The sequence below is a fragment of the Xiphophorus hellerii genome, chromosome 9 (genome assembly GCF_003331165.1).
Source record: "Xiphophorus hellerii strain 12219 chromosome 9, Xiphophorus_hellerii-4.1, whole genome shotgun sequence".
Classification (NCBI taxonomy): Eukaryota; Metazoa; Chordata; class Actinopteri; order Cyprinodontiformes; family Poeciliidae; genus Xiphophorus; species Xiphophorus hellerii.
The window spans coordinates 21,533,279-21,560,135 of NC_045680.1; the positions used below are offsets into that span (position 1 = coordinate 21,533,279).

At 42.2% G+C, this 26,857-nt stretch overlaps 1 protein-coding gene across 2 annotated transcripts in view; it reads left to right on the forward strand.

Moving 5' to 3' along the window:
- The window catches only part of plpp3 (phospholipid phosphatase 3), a 39,634-nt gene extending 16,542 nt beyond the window's left edge, over positions 1-23,092 (forward strand). The window contains exons 2-7 of one of the 2 annotated variants that reach the window (XM_032573220.1): positions 3,401-3,558; positions 7,138-7,230; positions 8,418-8,605; positions 8,703-8,760; positions 14,476-14,652; positions 20,965-23,092. In XM_032573220.1, the coding sequence (XP_032429111.1) occupies positions 3,401-3,558; positions 7,138-7,230; positions 8,418-8,605; positions 8,703-8,760; positions 14,476-14,652; positions 20,965-21,090 (800 nt within the window). In that variant the 3' untranslated portion in view covers positions 21,091-23,092. Of the gene's footprint in view, positions 1-2,757; positions 2,913-3,400; positions 3,559-7,137; positions 7,231-8,417; positions 8,606-8,702; positions 8,761-14,475; positions 14,653-20,964 lie in introns of both variants that reach the window. The other variant, XM_032573222.1, reaches the window with a different exon arrangement.
- Positions 23,093-26,857: the final 3,765 nt, after the last annotated feature.

The window sequence follows — 26,857 nt, forward strand, 5'->3', positions numbered from 1 at the left end:
AACATTACGGACAGAGATATTTTAACTTACACTTAGACGTCCAGGTATTTCTGCTCCTTTTTTACAAAGTCATCAGGGAGAAGAAGATGAATGTCTAGCTTAGTGTCAAGGGAAGTCAAAGCATCCTGGCATTCCCGAAATCATTGTTAGGTGTGTTTGTCGACTGGCTGAATTTCTTTCTTTCTTTCTTCTTATAGAAATATTTTGTTCTATTACGAGACCTTGTCTTTGGAAACATTTAGATTCAGAGATGAAGGGAAAGATTCATTTACTTTAGGAAATATACCAAGTAGTTTATCCTTTTTAAAGAAGTTACCCAAAAACTACCACTTTAGATCTCCTTGACATCAACATATGCAAATTTGCCTCGTAGCTAAGAGTCTGTATGTTGAATCCTGTGCATGAGTTGGTTCTTTCTGGGTACTCCCAGAGAGAGTACCCAGTATTATGTAAGCCAAAATCGGCCTAGAATTATGAGTTGGGTGCATGGTTGTGTTTCTCTGTGTTTTACCCCTTTGTGGTCAGTGGTCCGTTCCATCTCCCGTTCCACATCCACACCCGAGAACTCATTATCACTGGATTAGATTTGCCCATAACATCAGGTTTCGCTTTATTTTCCTTTGGGCTTTAGCCACAATACTATTGACAGAGTCTAAGGGTCCGCTCATTGATGTGGTACACACCTGAGACAACATCTCCCCTTCTCTCCGTCGGTAGCAAGATGTGAGTCTGGGAGCTGAGAGTGCACAACTCACCGGCATGCTTAAGCAATGTGAAGTTCATCTGAGTGGTTTCTGGTACGTGTTGTGTTTTTACAGAACAAACCAGTAACATAATCTTCCAGTCCGATCGCTGGTGTAGACGACACATGCGGTTCTTGGCCAAATTAGGTACTTTCATGATCAGATCTCTGACTTTAATTCTAATGTTTCGAAAGCCCCTGTGTGTGATTTGAACTAACCCCATAGCTGCGGGCAGACACTCTCTGGGCAGACATCGAATGTATATACTGGTGTGTCTGCGTGTGGCTCGTCAGGATGCCTTCGTGTCTTCTGCTCCCTCTGTTTTTATGAGTAACTACGGTCACACGCATCCACGCCAAAACATGTTCTCATGCAAAAAATGTTCCAGACTCGGGTGGGCTTGCTTTTGTTTTTCTTAGGTTTCACACTTTTTAAATCCCTCATGGAAATCTTCTGAGGTCCAGGCCAAAGTTTGTTCGACTGTACGCTTTTTGCTTTTATTGGAGACATGTTTTTTTATTTTCTGCCAATTGGATGGGATTTTGGCTTAGTGCGTCCATTTGTGCGCGTGGTGTTGGTGTTGGTGCATACCTTTTCTTTCTTGAAATTTGTTTGAAAGAGGTTTTAGATGAAAATAAGACAAGATAACTCTCCAAATTAGTCTCTGAGCTATTGGTTGGAGAAAAACCAATACCAAACCAGCGGACAGATTTGTTAGCATTCTTAGTAAATACTTAAAAAGTTTGAAAATAAATTCCTCTCAAGTCTGTATTTCCCCTTGGGATTTTTTTAAAACTACAGCCTTTAATCATTGTACATTATTTCATTGGATAATAAAAGAAATATCTGTTTTTAATCAGAAGTGGCACCATTATCATTATATTCTTTTTACAACCCCTTTTGGCCAATAGGACTGATTCTTCTGTAGCACTGCACAAAGTTTAAGAGAATAATGTCTCATTTCTTTAGACTATAGCATATCCAGAATCCTATCTTTTCTCCTCGGGTCTTTTCGCAGAAAAATAAAATTTATTTAACCGGCATCAGAGAAAGTTGATTTTTGTGTCTGGTGAACCATTTCTGTTGATTGCGCCACATGTTTGGATTGCTTTCAAGTTGAAAAGCCCAGTGATTATCTGTTTTTATTGTTCTGCCAAAGGCTAGCAGCTTTGTATTTAAAATTTCCTGGTAATTCAAACTAATCGTGACACTCTGTGCCCTACAGGGTCCCCAGGGCCTTTGGAATAGAACAAAACACAGTGTTCACAGTGGACACAAGGTGCTTTTCCAAATAGCCATCCTTTGTTTCACATCAACTCCACCTGGAGTGTTTGTTGTCAAAAAGCTCAGTCTTAGTCTTATCTGACCACTGTACGTGATGGCTGGATAAATGTGGGTTCTCATCCAGGCTTAGTGGGCAGCGGCCAGAAGAAATGACACTGTGTCACGTCTCATTTATACTTAAGGGAAACAGAAAGTTGTGGGTTATTAACCAGAGTATCACAATGTTTTTGAAACAGACAAAAGACATCTGAAGGCGTTTTGCACATCCTCACCAGAGATACCTTGATTTCTCTCTAAAAGTCCTAGTGAACTGCAGCGCTCGCTTCAGATCACCTCCATCGAATTAAACCATTAAGTCGTGGCTCAACTCGCGCGTCGACGAGCTTCTGTTGTCCTAATAGGTGGGCCCGTGGGTCTGTTTGTTCAGTCAGAGGGGAGTGATCCTACAGGATCAACTTCAGCACTTAAATGGCTTGTCAACAATTGCAGCAGCGGAAAGTCTGCTGAGTCAACAGCTTTTTAAAGTGAAGCTCAAACACACGTGTGAAGGTTTTATGTGTTAATGTGTGTTTTAACAGTATCCTTTTCCCAACAGCTTACAGGTAAGTGGATTTGACACTGAATAAATTCCCTTTTAGGTGTGTCCAGTGCCAGACTTGCACAAAAGCGTGTGTGTATGTGTGAGTTCATACCTCTATCCATATGTGTGTGTGTGTGCGTGTGTGTGTAGCTATGCTGCCGAGCCTGGTTCTGCATCGTTCATCTGTTCGTCCATACCAGAGGGGGTTCTACTGCAGTGACTCCAGCCTGAAATACCCCTACAAGAGGAGCACCGTGCCCTCTTCAGTGCTGGTTTCTGTTGGTCTGACACTGCCCATGGTGTCCGTAAGTCCCCCCACTTGTGCCCCGCCCCGACACGGCACCGACCTGTGGGCTTTTTTTTCTGCCTGATGCCACAAAGACCGACCGGCCGTGGAGAGCAATCGAAACAGAAACAGGGAGGGCTCGAGGCTCATGATGTAGCTGCGGAGGAGTGACGGTGCAAAAGTTTTATCAGATGCTCGTCATAAACTCCAGATCTGACACTGGAGTCAGATCTTGTGTTATTTCCGCATACTTGGAAAACTGTCACTTCTTTAAGCCGAGGTGTCAACCCATGGCCTCCTCAAGCCCCACCCTTTTTCTGACGACCCATGATCCCCCTGGTGCCAGCATGCTCCCTGTGCTGCTCCTGTTCTGTCCTGTTTATGTCTGTGTCACTGACCTGGGGCGTTTATGCCTTTCTTTCTTCTCTCCCTCTCTTCCTGTCCTTCTCTCTCTCTCTCTCTCTCCTTCTTGCCCTCTCTCTCTCTTTCTTTGTGTCTTTTTTGTAGCTAGCCTGCCTTTCCTGATCATTGAGACTAGCACCATAAAGCCATACCAGCGCGGGTTTTACTGTTCGGACGAGTCCATCCGCTTCCCCCGAAAAGAGGGAGAGACCATTAGTGATGCCGTGCTTTGTGGCGTTGGCATTCTTATTGGCACCGTCTCTGTAAGTCGACCCTATAACATCTCCCTTTGATTGCTGCTTCCTTCTTCTCAGACTCCTAGATTCCTCTCATGGACATGTCATCAAGCGTCTTAGCTATTTGTTATATAAAATTAAAAAGAAAAACACCCCCATGCAGTGCCTTGCAGATTACCCCTAATATTTTTTTAAGTCTACAAATTTCAACATATTTGGGATTATATGTTGTGGACTAACACAAAGTAGCTCATAATTGTGGAGAGGAAACAAAGTATTAGACGGTTTTCAAAACTTTTTTGAAAGTCAGAAAATTGGGATATGTGTTTTCATTCAGACCCTCTTTACACTGATACTCCAAATAAAATCCAGAATAAAATTCAGAGCAAAGAAATAAAGCCACAAATGGCGAACTTGAAAGAAAACAAGTCAGAAGGTGCAAAACTAAAAAACAAACAAACCTGGGAATAAAGTCATATTACTATGACTTATTCATGTAGTAATATGACTTTATTCTCAAAATGTTGATTTTATTCTGATATTATCACAACTCTATTCTTGTGTTATTTAACCCTTTGTAATTGTATTACTTTATTCTCATAATTTAATTTGATTCTATTTTATTATTATTATTATTATGGCCCTAATACTTGTACAAAAAAAGTGAGACTGTGGAAGTTCAGCATCCAGCTGGACAACAATCCTTAACAGCCAGAACTACAACGAAATGAATTTCCTAGTCAAAGTCAGACTAGGACTTAGAGTGCCATAAAAATGTATGCCACTCTATTATGATTTTAATTCTCTTCTGATTTATGCACTACTTTGTGTTTTGCTCTGTCACATAAAATCCCAATAAAACACATAAATGTGACAAACCTCTACAGGACACTGTAAATGGGTCATACATGTATCCCACCTCCATCTCTAGTTTGTTTTTTCACCCTTTATTCTTCAACTGCTGCTTTGAGTCATTTTTTTTGTTGTTGTTGTTTTTTTCAATACTACCTTAGTATCATGACTGGTTAAGTAAGTCCGAGGTAGTGAGATTAAAGAGTTGGGTGTTTGGGTATGTAGAAAGTAACTTAGATGACACGGACCAAAGAGATGTTGCTGGTTCCCTTGGTGCTCCCTGCTGTACTTTGGTTAAATGCGATGTTGTTCTCTCCCATGACGTCGGAGCCTCACTAGTTGTGTTTCCATTAACCATTTGACATTTCGAATAGAAATTCACTTAGTGTAAACACTCCAATTTCGGAAAAAAAAAAAAGTCTTGTTTTTTTATAAAACATTTTGGAGCTGGGATGAGATGGATTTTTGGTCATATAGAAACGAGTTTATTTGACAGTGGAAACCCTTTTTTTTGCATCACATGAGTCATGTGATCAACGACTGGCTGTTAATACTGGTGCAAACCACAAAGTAGACGACAAGAAGTATTTGGAGGATTTTTATTAATGACTTATCACATGAACAAACTTACTCACATGTGATTTTAATTGCGTTTTTTATTTTGTGGAAACACAGCAATTGCCAAATTGTGGAGGGGGTTCAGCGTTAGCGGAATATTGACAAAGTTTTGCCGCATTTCTAATGGAAACACAGCTAATGATAGCCCGGAGTGTCTCACAGCATGAAGCTCTTGCTGGTGTTGCTGCGTTCATACTTGAGTAAAGCGGAATAACTCCAGTGCCGTGTGAGCAAATTATGATGGGGCCAGGCGTAATGGAAATATACTCTAATCAATTAGTGCCACATGGTTAGTGTAGGTGAAGTTTACAGTCCCCAGACTTAGGGGTTCCCAGGCTCAGCCGTCGCCTCACCGGCGTCTCGTTGTGATCTCCTTAGTGGGCACACACACATTTATATACACTGTACCACAGTACCAGCTCAGCTCTTCTGCTTATTGAAAGCAGGAGCATAAGTGTGGGCTAGTTAGCCCCCCTCACATGTTCACATGTGGGCAAAGCTGGCGTGTCTCACACAGCTGTCTTCCATTAGAGGCGTCTACTGCCATGCCAGCACTGTTCCTGCTAACAAGCTTGTGCGCACATGTAGATGCGCGCATGTACACCAATGCACTTGGTTTAGAAGAGCAGATTCCACTTCGGCTGGAACCGTAGGATGTGTCTGCTCCTACACAGCCAGAAACCGAGGGGATAAACCAGGAGTAGTGGGACTAGAAGAAGAGGAGAGCTCTGAATGTAAATGCTGAGAATCCAAATAAACTAGTGTGCACTCTTCTAATCTTCCACTCTGATCAGAGCAATTCAGCGGCACACAAAGTCCACCTTCCTGTTTGTGTCTGCTGGTTCTGAGTCACTTATCTGCCCACACGACGCTGAGGAAAGGCTGGGACATCGACACTAAAAACTTAACAACATAACACTCAACAGCAGGGTTCATATTCCATTAACCTAGCTTGTCTCATATTCAACTTAAAAAGAATTTCATAGGAACACAATTGTATAAACTCTCTAAAGTCATGGAAGAGAGAACAGATGACAATGGACACCTTTTGATGTCTAACTAGCGAGAATTATCATTTAGTTTGTGGATCAGAAGGACACAGAAAAGAGAAACTGGGCACTTAAAGGGGCAGTTTAGTTCAGGGGCGTTTACAAGGGTCATGACATTTTACCTCCTGTAAGTAACTCTTATTGTATCTTCATGTTGTACAAATCCAGATTTGCTCCAAAGAGAGGCTGAATCTAATGGCCAATTGCCAAGACGAAACCCACACCTTCTGTTTTAAACACTTCTAATCTCAAAAACACGATGGTTTAAACAAACGGTATTTGTGAACGCATAATCGTCTGTGACATTTTCAGTGGGTGATGACTCACGAAAACACTACGATACAAACTGCTCATAGTGCGATTGGCTGCGAAGGGAGAGTCAAAGTGCCAGAGCAGCAGCTGTCTGTTGGGATACAGGTGGGCAGGTAAACATTTTCATAAGATGAAGACCTGTTTGGAAGGAAAGAGTAGCCAGTCCGTAGGTTCCTCTGGTTGGTAAGGATTTGATTGATGTCTCTGTGCTTTGAGCTTTGGCTCGTCTTGAGTCCCCTTAGAGCAGCTAAGGTTCTTTCCATGAGGCCCAACGCTACTTAAAACCACCTGGCTAGAATACCACAGAAATCACGGTATGGCCTGCTGGACTTGAACTATGTAGCAGATGACATATCGTAAACCCTTTTTATATCAAAGACTAGTCAGACTGATTCATATACCCTCCCAGTCATAGTGATTTGTTGAACTTTGATCATTTTTTCCCCCTTCCACATCTGAGCTTTTGTTATTGTGTTTATCATTATGCAAAGCCCTTTCATTCTCCATCTACCCAAACTGCCTAATGGAAAGGCAGGCCATGCTTAATATATGTGTTTTTTTCTGTGTGCATCTCCTGCTGTTTGTTCTTTACATACCGTCTGCTAAATCTCACTCCCCATCCTGGAAATGAGTTTGAATTTTTTATTTTTGCATGAATCGTACTAAAACATTAACATGTTGTAGTGTCTCATAGCGCCTTGCATGTAAATCCATTCTCTAACTGTGGGCTTCACAAGCACTCGTCTTACCGTCATGACCAAATTGTTTCTTTTAGATTGTGATCGGAGAATGCTTCAGGATTCACCAGCTGCACGTGGGAACCAAGTCGTTTGTTGGGAATTCTTACGTGGCGGCGCTCTACAAACAGGTCAGCTCGGGTTTTGCTCAAATGCCATTCACTGAACTCCCGTCACACACGGCATCTTCTCAGCTGCAGATCAGAGGTCGGATGGTAATTGTGCCACTGAGTCAGAGCAAGCTGCAGCGGTGGCGGTGCCAGAGGAAGTGAAATTACAAGAACAATGCATTTTCACGTTTGTCAGCGTGATTGCTGCTTTGATTAAAATCTTAACCTTGTTATTTTGGGTATTTTCAAAAGACTCTAAGAAACATTTGCATGTAAACAAATAGGTTGCCTGAGGACGGCAATGAACCATTTATCGATAAAGTGATAAAGTTCCTAGCAGCACATTAATCCCCTGCCAGCAGAAAGTCTAGATACTGGAAATGAGAAACCTGCTTCTGCCTTCAACACGCTAAGAATTTATAAACTCTCTCTTTTAAATTGGTTTCTTAGGAGGGCCAGGACTTTTAACAAATTAATTTGGGTTATTTAGTTGCATAGAATTTAACGTGCTAAAAATGTTAACACAATTAGTTGCTTTTTTTACATACGCAAGTTCAGAGTGAAACCTTTGTCTACACGTGTCATCAGGTACGGCCATACATCAATGGGCGACAAAAACGCTTCTCTTAAGCAACTGGAAGTTAATTCTTGCTTCCTGAAATGATCTGATGGGACGCTGGATAATGCTATTGTTGTGTGCACATAGTTGTTAGCCTCTCACGGAGGCTAACCAAGCCTAAAATACCATCTTAATGAAAACATCAGCAACAAACAAACAGCAACAATCACAGACGTCACCAACGCGGGCATATTCCACATTTCTACGGAAGTGATTCTTGAAAGAAGCTGCATGAACGATCCAGGATTCATGAATCGCTTGAAAACTGAGTGGGTGTAACTGCACTTTACACCGAATCCGATTGCTGAAAAACCCAAATAACAGATTTAAAACAAAAAATATGTTTGTTGTTGATTTCGTGGGTCTATCTATTAAATAATTTAGCAATAATTTTGTGAATTGAAAATGTTGCAATGTTCCAACTAAAATGCAAATAAGTACAGACCTTGCAATTGACTCGATTAAAAAATTTGAATTGATTCCCCCGTCTTATGCTTCTCAGTGCTTCTACTGTGTTTTAATTTTTGTGTTTTGCTCTACCATGGTGCGTTCCGCATGTATCTGACCCTCACGGCGCGTCATCTTGCAGATAGGCGTGTTTCTGTTCGGCTGTGCCATCAGCCAGTCATTCACGGACATCGCCAAGGTGTCGGTGGGTCGGATGAGACCCCACTTCCTGGATGTCTGCAAACCGGACTTCTCCACCATCAACTGTTCCCTCGGATACATCACCAACTACACTTGCACCGGGGACGAGAGTGAAGTGCAGGAAGCCAGGTGTGTAAAGATGCGGCCGTGCGTTCACATGAAGGCACTTCTCGAACAGCCAAACAGAAAACAATGGGCCTAAAATAATCTCTTTCTCCCTCTGCAGGAAATCCTTCTTCTCAGGACATGCCTCCTTTTCCCTGTTTAGTATGCTCTACTTGGCTGTAAGTAATCATTATTTTCTCTCACGCGCTTGCGGCCTCATTGGCAGACAATAACAGCAACAAAGCGTTGCATTGTTAAAAGCAGTCATGGGAAGAAAGAAGGCTGGGCTCTGATTAGGGGATTCCTCCTTTTAAAAACGGGGTGTGGGGGAATATTGTTTTGATTCTTTCATCACTTCGTCTCCTCCCTCTTTTTTTATGCTCCCTTTGAACCCCGAGGAGACGAATGAGTGTTCTCCACCTGTTTTCTTTGGGGCAGCTGCATGTTCATTTCCTCTTCTGTCCCTTTAACCTTGTGGGTGTCAGGTGAGACTTAGAGCTTCGGGGTGAATCATGCCTCTAATGGTTTTAATTACAGTCCTTTGCCGAAAAAGTTATGCAGCTTGATTTATTTATTTATTTTTTCTTCTCTTGTCACCTGAAAACTGCAAAACTTTTTCCAGGGTTGGGACAACCTTAAACATACAGTCTGGGCTACAGTTAGATCAAAGTCTGAACTTTAACTAGCCCAGTGAACGTTCAGACTTAAATTCAATTTACGATCTGTGGCAAGAGAGGCTTGAGCATTTTTTGCTGCAGGGACTGCTCACACTAAAACAAGAGCTTGATGCCTCCCGTCTCTTTTGTTCCTACGTTTATACAGCGATTGTTTTAAACTCGCTTTATGTGCCTACGAAGTAAAGACATAAAGTCAAGGAAGCGGTCATTTTGCCAATACGCAGTGAAATTTTAGCTGGATCGCCTTTATTGCACATCGGTGAAACTACAGAAACAGAGAATTTGGGGGATGAAATTCAGTTGCTTGCTGATTAAACTCCAAAGCAAAAAAGGCAAGTGTGTGCCACTTGATACCGTTGTCATTCGGCTGATTATGCAACGCCAGCAAAGTCTTGACTGGTTTGCGGAAAGCACCAAAATGGGAACGGAGCTGATCAACAGGGATGCCTTTTTTTTTTCTTTTTTTTTTGCAGTAATTGGTGCAGCCAATGCATACATGACAAAATGTTACAGCTTGGCGTGCCATGGTGACAGGCCAGCCCCCGGTTCTCACACTGGATTGACATTTGGAGTTTTGGTTTATTGTCGCGTATCGCCATGGAGAGGCGGCTTGTTGTGGGCATTTCCCGGCCTCTGGGTGAACCTACAACCACACTCTGGGCAGAGAGAGGAGTAGAGCTAAATAAAATGTCAGGAGTGGGGAAAAAAAGAGCAGGGAGGGATTGGAGATGTGCTGCATCCAGGCCGCAGCTTAACACACTAGTCAGACCGATGCTCCAGATGTGGCAAACCCCAGGACTCTGGTCAGAGGAGGTTGGTCTAAACAAGGGGATGGAGAGCAGCTGATGGGTGCAAAGGAGAGCCTGACAGTTTCTAGAGAACATTTCAGTGTACATAACCCAACCAGAAAAAAAAAAAGAGCCAAGAGCGAAGGCATCCTTTGTGCAAACAGGAACTGGCTGGATTCTTTTTTGTTTGTGCCAGCTGAAAACCAGTCATGTGACTTTAGACCCGGCACCCTCTCTCGTGAAGTCAGCTTAGAACAGCTTTCTTTGGGTTTTCATAGTGCAGCTTTAATTCAATATGCAGTCATATGTAAAAACAAAGCCCACCCTGACGGTTTCCAAAGGATTTAAGAGGGAAAATAGTAAACAGTGTCTGTCTCGGATGGAGTTTACTTCCAAACAAGCTAAAGTACATAATAGAAAAAAGTATTCCCAACAACAAAACATTCACCACAGCAGCTAATCTTCCCAGGAGTGGATGTGCCAGCAAGTTCGTCCCAATTTCAGATCCTGCAGAGTTCAAAGAAATGATAAATAAAGACCCAAGAGCCACAATTCAGACTCTATGGTCCTCAGTTTGCATGTGAAATATTAAAGAGGATTAGAGCACACTTAAAGAGTTGAACAAGAAAACCCCAATTCTTCAATAAGGCAGCAGGGTTTAGTTTCCAAAAATGCATCTGAAAGAACAGAACAGATCACAACAATGTGAAGAGCTGAGAAAGTTGTACAGAAAATGATTACTTTGGTTTATTGCTGCTAAAGACAGCTCTACACGCTGTTGGATCACGTACTGTACCGTTATATTTTGAGCACTATCTATTTGATCTTTTTAATTATTTTAAATATTTGACATGATCAATAACTACAACATCCACTTTATTCCCTAATTAAGCTTGTCTTTTTAAGTCTCCCCTACAGCTAGAAAATATATAACTGTATTGAAGTTTGTTCAATTTGTGACAATTCAAGTAGAAAAGTGACAACTGACAATTTTATAAGCAACATGCTGCTTAAAGTAGTTAGGCCTGTCGCCATAACAAATTTTGCTAGACGATAAATTGTCCCAGAGCTTATTGTGATAAACGATAATATTGTTGTTTTGAGACCAAGTAATGTAATGGTAATAACGGCAAGAACATGTTTAAATTCTAATAAACATTTAAACTCTGGAACTGGAAGACATTTGAAATATCCAAGATAAATAAGGAAAACGACAGAAACAACAAATAAAATTAATTATGAAGTCCCTGTAAACAAAATTATCTTTCAAAAAAAAAAGGGACAAGGTGAGACCAAAGCACCAGACTGACGACTTTTATCGTTCAGTTTTTGGTAAAAAGAGAAAGAAAGGAATAAGAGTAGTTACCAACAAGCAGAGGTTTAACCAAGAAACCGTGTTCAAGTCATTACATATTAAATGTTTTGGAATATGCCATGAACCTGCTCTTTTTCTGCATTTTTTTTTACAAGCCAGAGTCACTAGTTGCAATATTTCTCCTTGCCGACTACTTATTGGCAAATAAAACATCTTTATACCCACTTGCATTTATGCTATTTTCATTATGATGAAGTGTCCCTTCTGTGAATTGGCTCTGGCAAAGCACACAATCAGTTTTGTTTTGTGCTCAACAAAAACTCCCCTCTTCCTACCAGCACAAAAAAAAAGAAAAAATGGGTTCTTCCCCTGTTTTTGCTCAGAAAGCATCAGTCATTTCCACAGCGCCTGTCTGTGATTCTGAAGCTTTTCGCTTCCTGTCAGGCCGCCATGGTCGGAGCCGGGCCCTGCTCGGCTCATTCTGAAATGACACACAGATAACTGGCACAGACCGCACGGCACGGCGCGCAGCAACACCACAGCCGCAGCTAGCAGGCATGTGCGTGTATTCGGCTGGCTTGCGTTTTCTCTCATCTGCACGCAACATTAGCATAAGTGCATGCCATCCGGTAGCAAACGGGGCCCATCGTTTGTCAAACAGGAAACAATATTTGCGTTTGACATGCGAGCGGCTCTGTTATGTTCCTTTCGTCTCAAAGCGAAGAGAGGGGCATGTGAAACGAGTCCGCGTCCTCATTCCTTCTCGCTTTGTTGTGTTTGTTTGTGCTTCTCAGCGCGCCTAACACTTTGACTTTGAGTCCGAGCGGGAGAGGCCCCTCTGGGAGCGGGTCTCGGCGGAGGCCGAGCTGGATTCTTTCGGAAACCGCTAGACTCTTTGCCGCTCCCGGGTCCCCGGTGTCATGGGAATCTGCCGGGGCTCCTTTTGTTGCGTTTTACTGTCGCGTTCCTCGGATCTTATTATTGGAGACAAATTATAGGAGGAAGATTTAGAGTTTTAAAAGGGAAACGTTTTGGTTCAGACGGTCGTCGACTCTCTCGGTGGCTCATCGGGACTTTCTTTCAGCTTCTGCTGAATCAGGCTTTTAGCTAGGCTGTCTGGGTCTACTCACTTTAGATAAGGTGATGTTGTCTGGCAGGTCAGTGCAAGTCTTTGTTCTGACAAAGGCATTATTTCTTTCACCTTTAATCTCCGACGAAGCTTTCTTGACTTCATTAGCTGCGGGTGGCGGGAAGCTCTGTGACTCAAGTCCTTATCGACAGCCCAGGCCCCTCTACCTGACAACCGCAGTAAAGGAAGCCTGCAATCTAAACATCCCAGGGAGGAGGAGACTGAGACAAGAAGGCATGGGAGGGATCGCTTCCTCCGTGTCTGGGAGCAGAACAATAATTTTGTACCGGAGCGGAAATATGTGTAAGATTTACGGCCACACCTTCAGTGCTGAGAAAAGTATTTGCCCCCCTGACAGAGTTCTTCTTTGTTTCCTTTACAACTTAAGGTTTCATGTCACCAAAACACATTTGAAGATCAGACAACAAAACCCTGAAGAATGGAGTAGGGTTGAAATGATTAATCGGATTAACCGCGATTAATCGGTTATTGAAATCATCGCCGACGAATTTAGTAAACGATTAATTGTTATCTGGACTATCCAGATTTTAAAGAATGACCATTTGTTGAAGGAACAACATATTCAGGGCAGTAATTAAGCATTTAAGATAAAATACATTCTGTTGAAAAAAACAAAACAAAGCTATTTAGCACCTTTTTCTATCCAATTAGTTAATCAGTTCATAAAAAAGATCAAGTGTGCAGATTAAAGAAAGAGTTTCAGTCATTAAAATATTTATTTTCTCATTAAAATGTGAATCAAGTCATTTGTTTATTTGCATCTTTTAATGTGTTTCTAACATTGTACAGGATGGCTTAAATGAAAAATCAGCAGAATTTGCTGTTATTTTTCATGCAATTAATCAATTAATTACAAGAATAGTCGCTCGAGTAATTGAATGTTAAAATAATTAGTTGCAGCCCTAAAATGGAGTTTTCAAATGTTTGAATTTTATTTTATAAAATAAAAAGAAATCTAACTAAACCAACCACTTTGAGAATTAATTGTGTTTGACCACATCTATTTTTGAAAGCTGAGCTCTGTGTCACTACCCACACCACGGCCTGATTACTGTCAAACCCTTGGGATCAAGAAATCACTTAAATATACCTATTGATATGAAACTAAAACGGCTTTTTAGAAAAGAATCACACCTGTACAGGGAGGTGGTAGTGTGATGGTTTGGGTCTGGAATCAAGACGTCTGCCAGAAAACCCTGAAGTATTTCCCTGCACGTATTGTAAGCTAAGTGGATTACATGACTGAAGTAATGAGGAGTGGGTTGAGTACTTGAAATTGGCTTAGGCCGACTTTCGCAGGAACTCTGTCTATTAGGTGTGAGAGACAGGAAGCTGAGGGCATGTCTGTGTGCAGAAACACAGGATGTCCACAGAACCTGGGTCGACCTCAAACCTCTACATTTTAAGTGAATGAAGAACAACAAAAAAAAAGGAGCAAGGAATGTGTATGTTTTGCACTCAAGCAAGTGACTGAAAGTGGCCTTGAATTGACTTGTTCCTGTTTTGGTTCCCTTCAGCTTTTATTTTGACCCAGAGAGGAGTCTGTGGCTGGGAGCGGGGTCAGACGGAGGGGGACGCTTCCATTTCATATGCAGTTCACACCCAAAAAAAAAAAAAAAAAGGCAGAGAGTTCATCACAAGTAAAAGCGCTGCTGAAACATCCTCTTTTAGATTTACATCAATGTGTGTGTGGGGGTGTGTGAGTGTGTGTAATCCACTGGTTCCCTGTGGTTGTGCTGTTTTTACAGCTGCGATGTGTAACCATTAATCAGTCATGTCCGGACCTCAACCAGTCAGGCATGAGCTTGTGTTGTGGATGTGTCTCCCCTGCCCACTTTGATTCAGTCTAGACCTCTCAGACTGTAATAACACACACACACGCACACACACGCCTGCTGCAGGTGCATGGATGAAGAAGGACTTGAATAAAATGACACTGATTTTCTTCCTCTCTCTGTCTCCAGTTCTACATCCAGTCCAGGTTCACTTGGCGCGGCGCTCGCCTCCTCCGCCCGTTGCTCCAGTTCACCTTGGTGATGATGGCCTTCTACACCGGATTGTCACGCATCTCTGACCACAAGCACCACCCGACTGATGTGCTGGCGGGATTTGTGCAGGGAGCCCTGGTGGCCTACTGCATAGTGAGTCTACACCCGACACAATGCACGCTAAAAAAAAACCTTCTGCTGAATAGGAATGTAAGGCAAACTTAAAAGAAAGTTGGGATTTTATGAGACACGAAATAGAGCGAGGAAGTCATTGTTGAGAGAAATGTCTTTTTTCAGCAGAGGCAGAAAGGTTTGTGGATGGAACTAGACTCAGGACAAACCCGGAAGAAAACCTTTTTAAAGGTCCCAAAAACATAATTTTCACTTTTTTTTTTTTGTTCAGATTTTTGAAAACAACATAGAGCTGGATAATAAATCAACAACAATATGTATCGCAATAAACAAGTGATCGATATCAATAGACATTATGTCCAATAGCGTTCAATAATTTTACTGAACTCCTATCCAGAACCGCACAGCATTCTGGGGGATGTAAGCAGAGGAAAGGTTTTAGCCGCTCGGCCCCTCACAGCTAGCAAATCGAGGTTGGTGGCACCGACTAAATCACTCGCTCTTTGGTTACCTAGCAACAATCTGTTAACAAGTTGACTTTCAGCCGTTTCAAGTTTCGCCACCATGACTTCTAACTTCTTAAAAATAAAAAGCGACGCAGTGCAGTGAAAACTGCGGATAACACAGGAAAGGTCACGCTGCTACTTGGCAGTATTTCAGATATTTAAAACAAAAAAGAAAATACAAATCAATAATTATCGTTATCGAATGATGTGAAACACTGATATACTGGTGCATTTTCAGCCGTATCGTCCAGTTCTAAAACAATGCATCTTTTCCTTTATCTACACAATTCTGCACTAAGTATGTGGTTGTAACAAAATGTGAAAAATTTTACTTATATACATATATACTTTAGCAGGTAGTGAAGAGAAGAGAGGCCCGTAATGACTAACACATTGGTCTTTGCTCAGGGACGCAGACACTCCAACCTTCCTCCCTGCTAAAGCTACATATCATCGAAGTGGTTTCCAGATGATGTTTCTAACCCTCATCATTACTCTAAGCTCACACAGAGCCAAGGAAAATTTGAAAATGGGTCAAGAGAATGACGAGCAGGGTGTTAAAAGAGAGAGAGGGTGAGTAAGAAAGAAAGGATTAGGTTTAGAAACCAGAACGAGGCTGGTAATTATTTTTGGGGGGAAGGGGGGGGGGGCATTTTTTAAAAATTTGGTGGCTCTGGTTGTATCAACATAGCAGGCTCTGGCTACAACTACGCTGCCTCTGGCAAAAGACGGGAAGGCGCACGAACGCAGCCCCGGCCGCTCTCACCTTTGCGCCCGGACAAGGGATGGAGAATGTGGAAAGAATTAGATTTCGTAAAATCGAGGGAGAGCTCAGCAGTGGCGCCTGGGCAGATGTTGGGATTGCACGCGGTGCGACGGCGTTCCGGTGATGCCAGGGGCGGGGGCGTTAAAGGATTTGTGATCAGAAACCTGAGCGCAAAAAAAAAAAAAAAGGCTCAAACTCCGGGGAAAAAAAAGCCGGCGATCGGCCAGCTGGGCGCAGCTCGGGTTAACGGCGTCGGCCTTGACGAGTGAGAAAATGACGTTTTTCGGAGAGAGGGCGCTGAGTGTGTGTGAGCCCGACCTCCGAAGAGGCAGGCCTGGCAGGAGGACTGAAGGGAGGGAGGTGACAGGAGAGAGGAGCCTTGTCTTCATCTTGGCTCGGGATGAGTGTGTGGGTTTCTTCTGAATCCACAGGCCTCCCCGCCTCGCAGTGAGACAGCTTAATGCTGTCTCACTGCATTATTCACATCCGCACACATGTACAGGCACGCTGTGAAAGCTGAGGTTGATCAAGGCGGAGAGGTTAGCTTTACAATCCCTGACACCCCCGCCGTCCCCCCCTCTCTCAGATTGGCCCCGGTCTTTGGAGAAACACACATCTGTGAGCACTTTAGCGCGGCTGCGTTAGCCTCTTGGCGAGCAGCGGAGCAGAAAGGGCCTGACAGGAGATGAGTGGAGGCCTGACAGAGGAGGTGCAAGCGCTCGGCCGCTTAGAAGCTCCCGCCCTGAAGTCCTAAATCAAGGTGTGAACATCTTTAGATCTTCAGGTGTTTCACATGTTTCACCCCGAGTCTGTTAAAGTGAGAAATGAAGAACTAAAGCGTGAGTTCACACCTCGAGATGCTGCAGAACCCAGAAACTGATTTTTTTTTTTCTCTTAACGTCTTCTCTTTTACTAACTTCATGTGCATTTAGTGTAAGATGTTCTGTAAAAGTAATACATTTTGGGGGGAGATTTTTTTTTAGATGCAGTTGTGACCTGGATAAAAAAACAAAACATCTCATTATGCAAATTGTCACTATCACAAATTTTTAAAAACAGCAGCTTTGACGGTTACATATAAACGTTACATTGTTAGAACAGCTTGATTTGCTCACTTTGTGGTTTCCCTGGGATTTTCCCAGTTGAATGTCGGTACCAGGATTAGCACAGTTTTAAGCTGCTTTCCTTCACATTTCCACTCGATTCTCATCCTCTTTCAGTGCTCCATCTGGGATTTCTCCCATTGAGCTCAATTTCTTCTGTTAGCGTTCCGCCTGTCCAATCAGCAAGCAGAAAGAGAAGTTGTGAAGTTGCTCCATATCAAAAAAAACTTTCACTGGAACCATATGATGGGAAATTTTTTAAACCTTGGTATTCTTCTATACACACTGGTCTAAGGTAACCAAGCCTTAGACCAGTGTGAAGGTATTTCTTGCCGAGTTTGTGGTAGAGAAGAAATACACTCATAGGTATTTACATGCATGTCACTGTTGGGCTTCACAGTCCCTAAATGTAGTGCAGTCACGTCCTTTGTGACTCAAGCTTTCTCAGTGACTGGGTTCATTTTACTGATGGTTAGAGGTCTATAGGTAAAGACTCATTGTTTGTGCTTCAGGTGTGAGGCAAGAAAGTGCTGAGTTGCTTTCTTCAACTGGATGCGTCACGATCCCACCCTCCACCCCGGGCGTGCAATTGTCTGGGTGGCAAGGACCTGTTGCCACTGGATTTGATGGTTTTTAAGTGCCTTTCGTTCAGATTAAAGCACAATTTTTATATTACTCTTTTCATAAGAACACAAGTATAACAAGCTGATGGATACAGTCATGTCAACTGTAGTTTTTTTAATATTATATTGACTCAGTAAGAGTAACAGCTGGGATATGTTCAGTTTTCCTCCCATGGCGGTGGTAGTTTGTAACAACTGGAAATATGTGTTAGTTTCAAATGTTGCCTTCCTTGTAAGCAAAAGGGGAAGTGTACAAGCCTTTTTTTAGCCATCTGATTGGCAGCGTGCAGCAAACACAGTCCTTCCATGATGTGAAAAATCAAGCCACTAAAACTGCTTCTTGGACATCCCATAAAAATAACTTTACAACTGAAATAGATACTTTGTCACTTTTGAAACCTAAAATGTTGTGTCAAAGATTATTGAGCAAGTTCAATCCTCTAGCTTTTTGAGCAATACTTTTACAAACAAATAACAGCTTGGTTTGAGAGAGGAAGTTCATTGCAGTGTTGTGAGGTATAACATTAGAGGCTCCTTATGTCTCCCACATGGCACTTCTAATGCAGAAACTATTAGTTTCATGTTTCCAGATGAGGAATAAATAATTTGGTAATATGTTTTTGTATTTTCGCCACATTTAAGGATCAACAGTGAGACACAGCTGGCATGCACTTTAGATTTAGACCTTGGATTCTCATTGAATGATAACCTTGACTGAAAACACGACACATGACGAATAAGAAACCCAGATGGTTTTATTCTTTTTTTTATTTGAAAAGCAGCAATTATTCTGTCTTCTGATCAAATAACTTAATACGTTACCCATAACAATATCGCTTTTACATAATCTTGTTATTTTAGTTTGATACATAGACTCGATACATAGACTTGTATAGTTCCCACACCAGCTGTGTTTTTGTCATTTATATTTGTCTGTCAGGCGAGGAAACAGTGCGGTAGCCGACTGAGAGCAACAACTGGGCCAGGTTTTATGTGGGTTATGTGAAAACAAGTTCACAGTTTTATTCTCAGACACACGAATGACCTGATTAGTTATTTAGTTTTTTTTTTTTATCATTGTTATTATTGTACAGTCCCTAAAGTTAGTGCAGTCACATCCTTTGTGACTCAAGCCTCTTCATGTGTTTGGGGTCATTTTTAAACACCTAAGCAGAGCCTTTCTCACTCATGCCTTTAGAGATTCATCTCTTGTGCTCCAGGTGTGAGGCAAGAAAGAGCTGAGTTGCTTTGCCAGACAACAATGGGGCAACAGGGCTGTGCATGCCTGTGTCAGTGGCAGGATGTGGTGTGGTCACGATAACCCCCCTCCAGCCTGGCAGCTGGGGGGCGATAGGTTGGTGTTTTGGTGACGCAGCAACTGCGCCCGGCTGCCATTGGACGCCGATGGGAAACGAGCGCGGAGGGTTTCCCATGCAGGCTCGCGTGACTCTGGGAGATATGAACTCACATCCTTTCCGCTCTCCTAATCATATCATAATATTCTACATGGGACACACACACACACACACACACCAACAGCCGCATAGTGAAAGAGCCCGTTTAGGGAAGTGTGACAGCAGCTGTGTGTATCTACAGCTTATCTATCGCTTACTGTTCTCCAGCGATGGTCACTGCGTGGTCAGGAAATGTCAAGCTCTCGCAGAAAAGGCGCCCTTTGTGCTGATCATAGCCTTCAAAATGAGATGCTTGTAGTCAGAGTGTATAAATACATCAGTGACCACATGTTGAGCAGTTTTCCAGAAAACAATGATGGAAGTCAAATTGGTTCCTCGGGGTATTCCCCAATGTAGGAACGGCATGTAAAATCCCTGTTGGATTTATCCGCTGGCATCACAAAGCTGGCTGTCCTGGCAGAGTGTGAGGGTAAATGCCAGGCTCTACCCTCAACTTCTTCAGCTTGTTTGAAGGAAAAGCAGCTCCGCCGGCCAGTTCTTTGTGCCTGGCCAAACCGCCGTTTGTCATGGGTGACCCCGGGGTAGAGGGCGTGGATGTAGGAGTTCACTGTGAAAATGCTTTCACGCTTCCTATCCATGCCTCGCTGTGTTCGTATTTGACATATGACGTCACTGAGATTCCAGAAAGAGATTTCATTTTGGATTTTAGCCCTCCCATATTTCTCTTTGTTTGTTCATCAATGCCAAGGAGACTTGAACTCATGCGCTGATGTAAAAGTTACCTTTAGTGACATGTCATGATTGCCAAAATCTGATATTTTAGAGTGAGTCACACTTGACTCACTGTCGTATTACTCAGACTCGAACTGCACAAAATGGGATGGAAAAATTGAGGAAACCAGCAGGATGGGGTGTTCCTTTTAATCATATCATAATAATAATAATGCATCATGAAAAAAGAAAGAGGAGTTGTGTATTTAGTGTGCACCTCTTTTGGATTGCTCTGAATTATTCATATCCTACAAGTTTCTTAAAAAATGTATTTTAAACATATCCTCATTACTCTGTGTTTTGAAAGACTGGACATAGTATTTCACTGTGTTGTGGTACTCACTCATTGGGCGTGCAAGATGCTTGAAACTGAAAGTGAAACTGACAGCTTGACCTGCTTTCTGATTAATTCTGCTTGTGTTTAACAGACTACTGGGGGGACACTATTAGAGCCTCAGTCAACATGACAAATTATTAAATAAATAAAAAGAGATGTTGATGTCATGGAAGAGGTGATGTGTCTTGAAACGGTACAACAATGAATTCCACACCCTTGATCCAAATAGAGATGCACTATTCAGAGCAGAAGAAGCCGCCAACATTTTCAAATCCAGCATATTCCACATCAGACTTAGGCTAAAACCTCGAAAACATAAAACAGATTAACTTTGCCGCAAGATGTTCAGCCTTCCTGTTGTCTGCGATCTCAACATCTGCTAGTTTGAATGAACATCTTGGTTGTACCAGATATAGCTTCCTTTGAAAAACTAGGCTAGCACACAGTAGCAGCATCCATGTTGAAGAGTGTTGATGCTAGCAAAGCCAGTTAGTGCTAAGTTGTGGTGAGTTTAGTGAGTGGAAAACGATAGGATCTTTGAGTTTTCTACGGGATGGTCAAAAACTCAATGTACAATGTCATTCATCTGTCAATTTCTTGGCACATCTCTATTTATTTATATTTCGCTTTGCAATAAATTAGAAAACTTGACTAGGTGGTAGTTTTCTCAGTCGTGATGATTTGTGTTATTTATCATATTTCATTCAGCTATGATTGCAGAATCACAATCCACTGAAACCTAATGAAGAAAATCCCTCCATTCTTCCTTTCCTTCACACCTCCTAACTTTTGCCTCCATCCGTTTCCTCCAGGTATTCTACGTGTCCAACCTGTTCAAGCCCGGCCTGAAGCTGGCCACGCCCCCGCCCTCCCCGATCAAGAAGGAGCTGCTCCCTTCGTCCGACATCGACAGGAACAATCACCACAACATGGTGTGAGGGAGGCCCCACTTCCTTCGCCCTGACCGAGGAGCCGATCACAGCGCTGCTCATCACTCCCCTCACTCTACCCCCACTCCCACCCCCAGCCCCTCATCGGACAGTAGAATGTAGCGACAAGAGACTGTAGCTGCTTCCTCCTTCCCATCCTCCCAGTGCCCAGTGGGGCGCTCTTTGTGGACTAGGGTGTCAGATTTGCACAGCAGAGTCCACTCTCACTACCCAGACTTGTTGTCTCCCTAATATACTGGTAACTACTAATCAACATTTGAGCCCATCTTTTTGTCTGTCGGAGCACAAGCAAAGAAGTACCTGAGAGATGAACGAGGAAAGGAAAAACTTAAAACGATGGAAACTGATGAGCTGACGGCAGGAGCTGCAGTTGCAGAGGTTTGACTGAAGCGTAGCCACACGAATGAAACCGGTGGACTGTAAAACCCCTGAGCAGCGGAGAGAGGACGCGTCCTCTCCCAACCCTGTGAGGCCTTGGACAACAACTTCCTCAACCGAGGGAAGGATCTTAACTTCAATAGTTAGCAGCAGAGAATATAAGTGAGATAGAAATATGTAACTGAAAGCACTGTTTGAACTTCATTGTCCATTATCACCACTTGCTGCCTGAGTTGTTTGGCCGATAAAGAAAAAAACAAAAAAAAACTCGACAGCGTTGAGCCCTGAGACCGGGTTACGTCTTGATCTACGCAAAACTCAGAGGCCTTTCGCAGAGCTCTTTTTGGAAAGTGAAGCCCGAACAGCCTTACATTGTCTCTGTCTCAGCATTAGCCAGTCAAGGTTTTTTTGTTTGGTTTTTTGCGGTCGACTCTCAGTGCAGCCCAAACCCGGGATGTTGCAGTTCTCGAAGGTAGACGTAGTAACAGGGGGAAAGAGGTCGGAGCATTGTCTGTGGAAGAAGGCAGGTTTTCCTCCCAGCAGCTTCCCGACAGCCGTGTGGCAGGCGTGGCTGTGCCGTGCCTCTGCCGGGCTCTGGGGCCACCTGCCTGGGATTCCAGACAGGTGGAGGAAGCGAGAGGGGCCCGTTGCCATGGAGAATGCATAATGAGCTCCAACTAAAGCTGGCACATCGTTTTAGGGATGATTTAGGCTCCTTCTGCTGGCAGGGAGGAGCTTTCACCCACCCAATCCGTCATCGGCAATGGATGCTCGTCTCTCAGTGCGCGTGTTTGCGTGTGTGTGCGTGTGTGTGTGTGTTTGTTGTTGTATGTTACGTCATGTGTGTGTAGCAGCGCTGTGCCCTGTGAAAAGGAACTCCGTCTTGATAAAACTGTGGTGTGTGTGACAGTTGAAAACACACACAAGCACGCCGTCGGCTGTGCTGAGTGTGCGTTGGCGTGTGCCACTGAGTGTCGCGGAGCGAGATGAATGTTCTAAAAACTGTGGATCTAATATTTTATCTGAGGAGCATCTTTAGCCTTGCATGTGTAGAGGTAGCCCTGTGTAATCACTAACACTTACCGGACACAGAGGTGCTTTTTTTATTATTATTTACAGCCCACCCAGACTTCCTCATCCAACAACACACCACTATGTTGCACATCTTTTCTTTTTTTTTCTTCCACTGTATAGTCCGTCCTATCAATTTCACCAAGCCGTTCTCACTCTTTTGTTTTTTTTAATTATAAATATATAAATAATGTATAGATCACTAATATGAACTCTGTAAAATATTGTTTAACATATTTTAGATATATCCACTATAATTACAGACCTGTGTTCTTTACAAAATGCTGCTTAAAAAGCATCGATTGACAAGATTCTTTTGTATTTAGATAAACTATTGTAGATTGTAATAGTTACATTTGTAATGTGCATTAAAACAAAATACACCCTCGATTGTATTGAAACTCGATATTAGTATTTTTGTATCGTCTCGTTTTTTTTATTGTACAAACAAAATGTAGTTATGCTGTTTTTGTTTTTTCTGCTAAATGTATTTAGCTCCGATATATGTGCTTTTAAATAAAAAGCTCATTATGCACACATATTTTGGCTTCAGGCAGTAAAGGTGTTTTGCTTGACTTGATGTCCTTGGTGTAACTGCGTGTTCCCACTGGTATCTAAAGGGTTAATTTTGGCCGATGAGCTCCAAGCCTTTGAGGTAGGAGGACCGCTGTGCCATCACCCTAATCTTCAGCTTCCTCCAAAGATCTAATTTAATCCAGGACTTTGGCTGGGCCCCTCAATAGCATTAATATCACACGTCAGAAAAGACATGTTGGTTGAATTAAAGGGTTAGTTTCAACCAAGAGAGAATAACTTTTCTTTCTTTTTCTTATGAAAAATAGCAGTGCCATCAATTTAAAAAACTGTCTGCTGAACATTTAAGCCTCTTCTGTTAGATAATTTATTTTTTAACAATCTGATGGTAACAAGACGCCAGAGAACAAAAATATGCACAGAATTTTTATGCGGCTGTTTAGTGCAAAAGGTTTTAAAACAGAACTTTAATCTTATGTCCAAACCAAAAACTGCTTTTCAGAAGAATAGGTGGCAAAAAGTCCATCTAATGTACACAAAAACAGACAAATCTAAAGAAAGATAAGTGCCAAAGAATCTATTTAAGACATGAACTAATAATTAAACTTCCCCTGAGCTTTTGGTCATTTGGACCAGCTGATCTGAGGTCAGCCTTAGCATAGATTTATGGTGCCGGCGAACAGCTGGCAGGTCTGGGGTCAGCCATGCGTGGCTGTAATAGTAGACGAGCTGCTGCCGAGGCGGAGAGGCCCATGTTGTGGTCTTGTTTGGCTGCAAGAGAGCAGAGCGAAGCTGGCAGAGGGCCGCCACAGACAGAGCCAAGGTATTACATACTGCTGTGCTCCTCTCCTGCAGTTATGGGTGTGCGGCCCGGGGCCATGACATGCCGTACAATCCACTCCCTCCATTTCTATTACTCATCCCTCACTGCCATCTCCATGCTAGCGTTCTGTGTTTCCTAAAACATCAAGTCAGACTTCCTGTTTGCGTGAGAAATACATAGTCATGATGCTGGTAACATTTTTGGCATGTTGGGTGTATTACATCTTGTTTTCTGGGTTGAAAAAAAAAAAACCCACACCCTGGATCTTATAAAGTTTAGAGTAACTCTTGAGATTCGCAAAAAATAAAAAATAAAAAATGTGTTCTGGTACTGGGGCTCCTTTTATTGTCAAGTTTCCTATAACTTGGACACTTCCACATGCAAAAGTGTACAATAGCAAACTAAACATGATATATATATATATATAAACAGCAAGAGGATTCATTTGTCTAAGCACTGACCCAGTTTTCTTAAATCCACATTGTTTCATGGCTATCTGTGATTATAAGAAGGCTAGTGGAATGACGGGATGATGCTTAATATAAGCACATCCCTAAACAGCGCGAGGATTACTGCGTGAGATTAACACCTACTCTTTGTCTCGGATGTTGCGACACGCTTCGATACTTGAATGAAGCCTCAATCCGGTGTAAAATGCTGTCAGACATGATAGTCTGATTATTGTGACTGAAAGGGAAGGAAAAGATTAACCTATTTCCTCTGCTCCACTTGAAAGATTTTGTTTTTCCACCAGGAGAATATCAGTAGTTGCTGTGAAGGAAAACTATTCTGTCGTTTTAAAATGCAGGGGAAAACATTGATTACAGTTTATGCCGTTTGATTTTGCATTAATATTTTCCAGGGTCTTTCTCAAAGCAAGTAAGCTTTGCCCATTATCACCTTTAACACTAGAGGCAGAAGATCAAAAATGTTCAATATAATGCTCTAAATCAAATTTAGAGCATTTATTAAAGCGTTGTAGAATTTAAAAAGAGCCTTTTGACTATAAAACTACCACTGAACTATCACTTCCCACTCCAGCAAATGAGGCCATTCCTAAAAAATATTTCATTTCCAAATTCGATTGGAGGAACTCAGAACCTTATCTGCTAAAAAAAAAGAAAGAGAAAAAGAAACAGTTCAATGTAGAAGTGAAATTCAGACTCAGGGTGAAAAAAAATCTCATATAAAAATAATAATATTGCAAAAAGACAGATCTGCACATCAAATAGATAGAATTTATTAAAAGTGAGTTTCTAGTCACACAGCTGTTTTTAAGGTTAACATCATGCAAAAACAAAGACTTTTCAGCTTTAAATACCATCTTTTCCTCGCGTCACATGACATGCAAACACCTATTGATTAACATTATCTTGTAAAAGCTTCAAAAGAGAAACAAAATTCAAATAGCACATATTGTCTCAAAATGCATCTGAAAATAATATTTCATAGTTAACAAATATAATCTCAAACTAAATAAAAAAAATATATTTCCACCTTCCTAAAATAATGTTGTGTTTTTATTGTTGTTGTTTTTTGTCAAAAATCACTTTTGGCGAAAAAACAGGCCATCATTTTAGGAGGGTGACAATATGTGTTTTTGATCATGTTTCATTACTCTTAATAAAAAAATAAAGAAGAACAACTAAAATCTCTCCTGAATAACAAACTTTTTTGAGTATCTTACCCAAAACCCACACAACTACAGGGCTGGGATTGGATTGATGCTGCTGCATTTTTAGCTAGCAGTAGCTAAAAATGCTCGCATTTAGCTAGCATTTTTAGCTAGTATTTGTTATCCCTGCTACACCATACATTTCACTTTTTAAATTTTTGTAAGTTGTACATATTTGAGTGTAAGGATGCCGACTCTCACTCTCCCTCTAGAGGGACGTGAGCAGAGCGCCGACGCCTGGCCACTGTGTGAACTCCTCTGTCGTACGGCTGTACGAACCTACAGAGAAGAGGGCAAAACATGAATGTAAATTGTACATGATTACGAAACACAATTACCCACTCCACACTTAACAGCACAGCCTTTGCGTGACCTAGTGTCTGCGCAGATGGATGGAAATAGTGTGTGAAGAGACAGCAGGATAGGAAGGTAATAAACTTTGCAGATGTTGGCTCTACATGGGGGCCAGCAGGTGATTATGTCATCTTCACATAAATGCTCTCAGTGTCCACCTCATCTCTCTCGCCCAGGTTGTTTCTCGTTAAAAGATTTATCCAACGTGTCTCCTAAAATTCACTTTCCCCACTTTTCTTCACCAAACCTCATTCCTGGTGGGCAAGGCTAAATCCTATTATTTTACCTCCCTTAAACTGTTTCCAGGAAAAGAACATCAGTCCACTTTAGGCCTATCTGGAGAACTTGGACGGGTCGGAAATGGAGAAGCAGGATTTTTAGTTGCTCTAAACTTTTGTTCTTTTTTTTACAAGACAAAGTTTCTGACAGACGCTAAGTTTTATTAAGAGTTATATTTTTTCATTCTGTGGTACATCTCATCGCTGCAGAAAACAGCTTGTTAGTGCATAAACTTTAGACTGAGAAGCTATTATTTATATCTTGACCGCAACAAAAAGTCATGTGATGCAGACAGGTGACGCTTATCTGGAGCAGGAATTAGCATCAGTTAGCAGTTTATTGCTAAGGACTAGCACAATGTGTCTTTAGACGAGACGGAAGGACGTAGAGAAGGAAAGGAAGACAAACACCGAGAGTTTCAAAGAAAATTGATTTAGAAGACTGGAGCACAGGCCTCTGTGATCCCTTACATCTTAAAATATGGGGTTAAGCGAGAATCCTTCTTGTTTCTGTGCCCACTTTTCTCCCAGCTTTGCCAGAGGACTCACTCGTCCCGCCAAAATCACGTCAACCCGTCACCTGCTCAGAGCCGAACCTGATACTCTGCCGGGTTATGAGTTATAGCGAGTCAGAACTCAGCT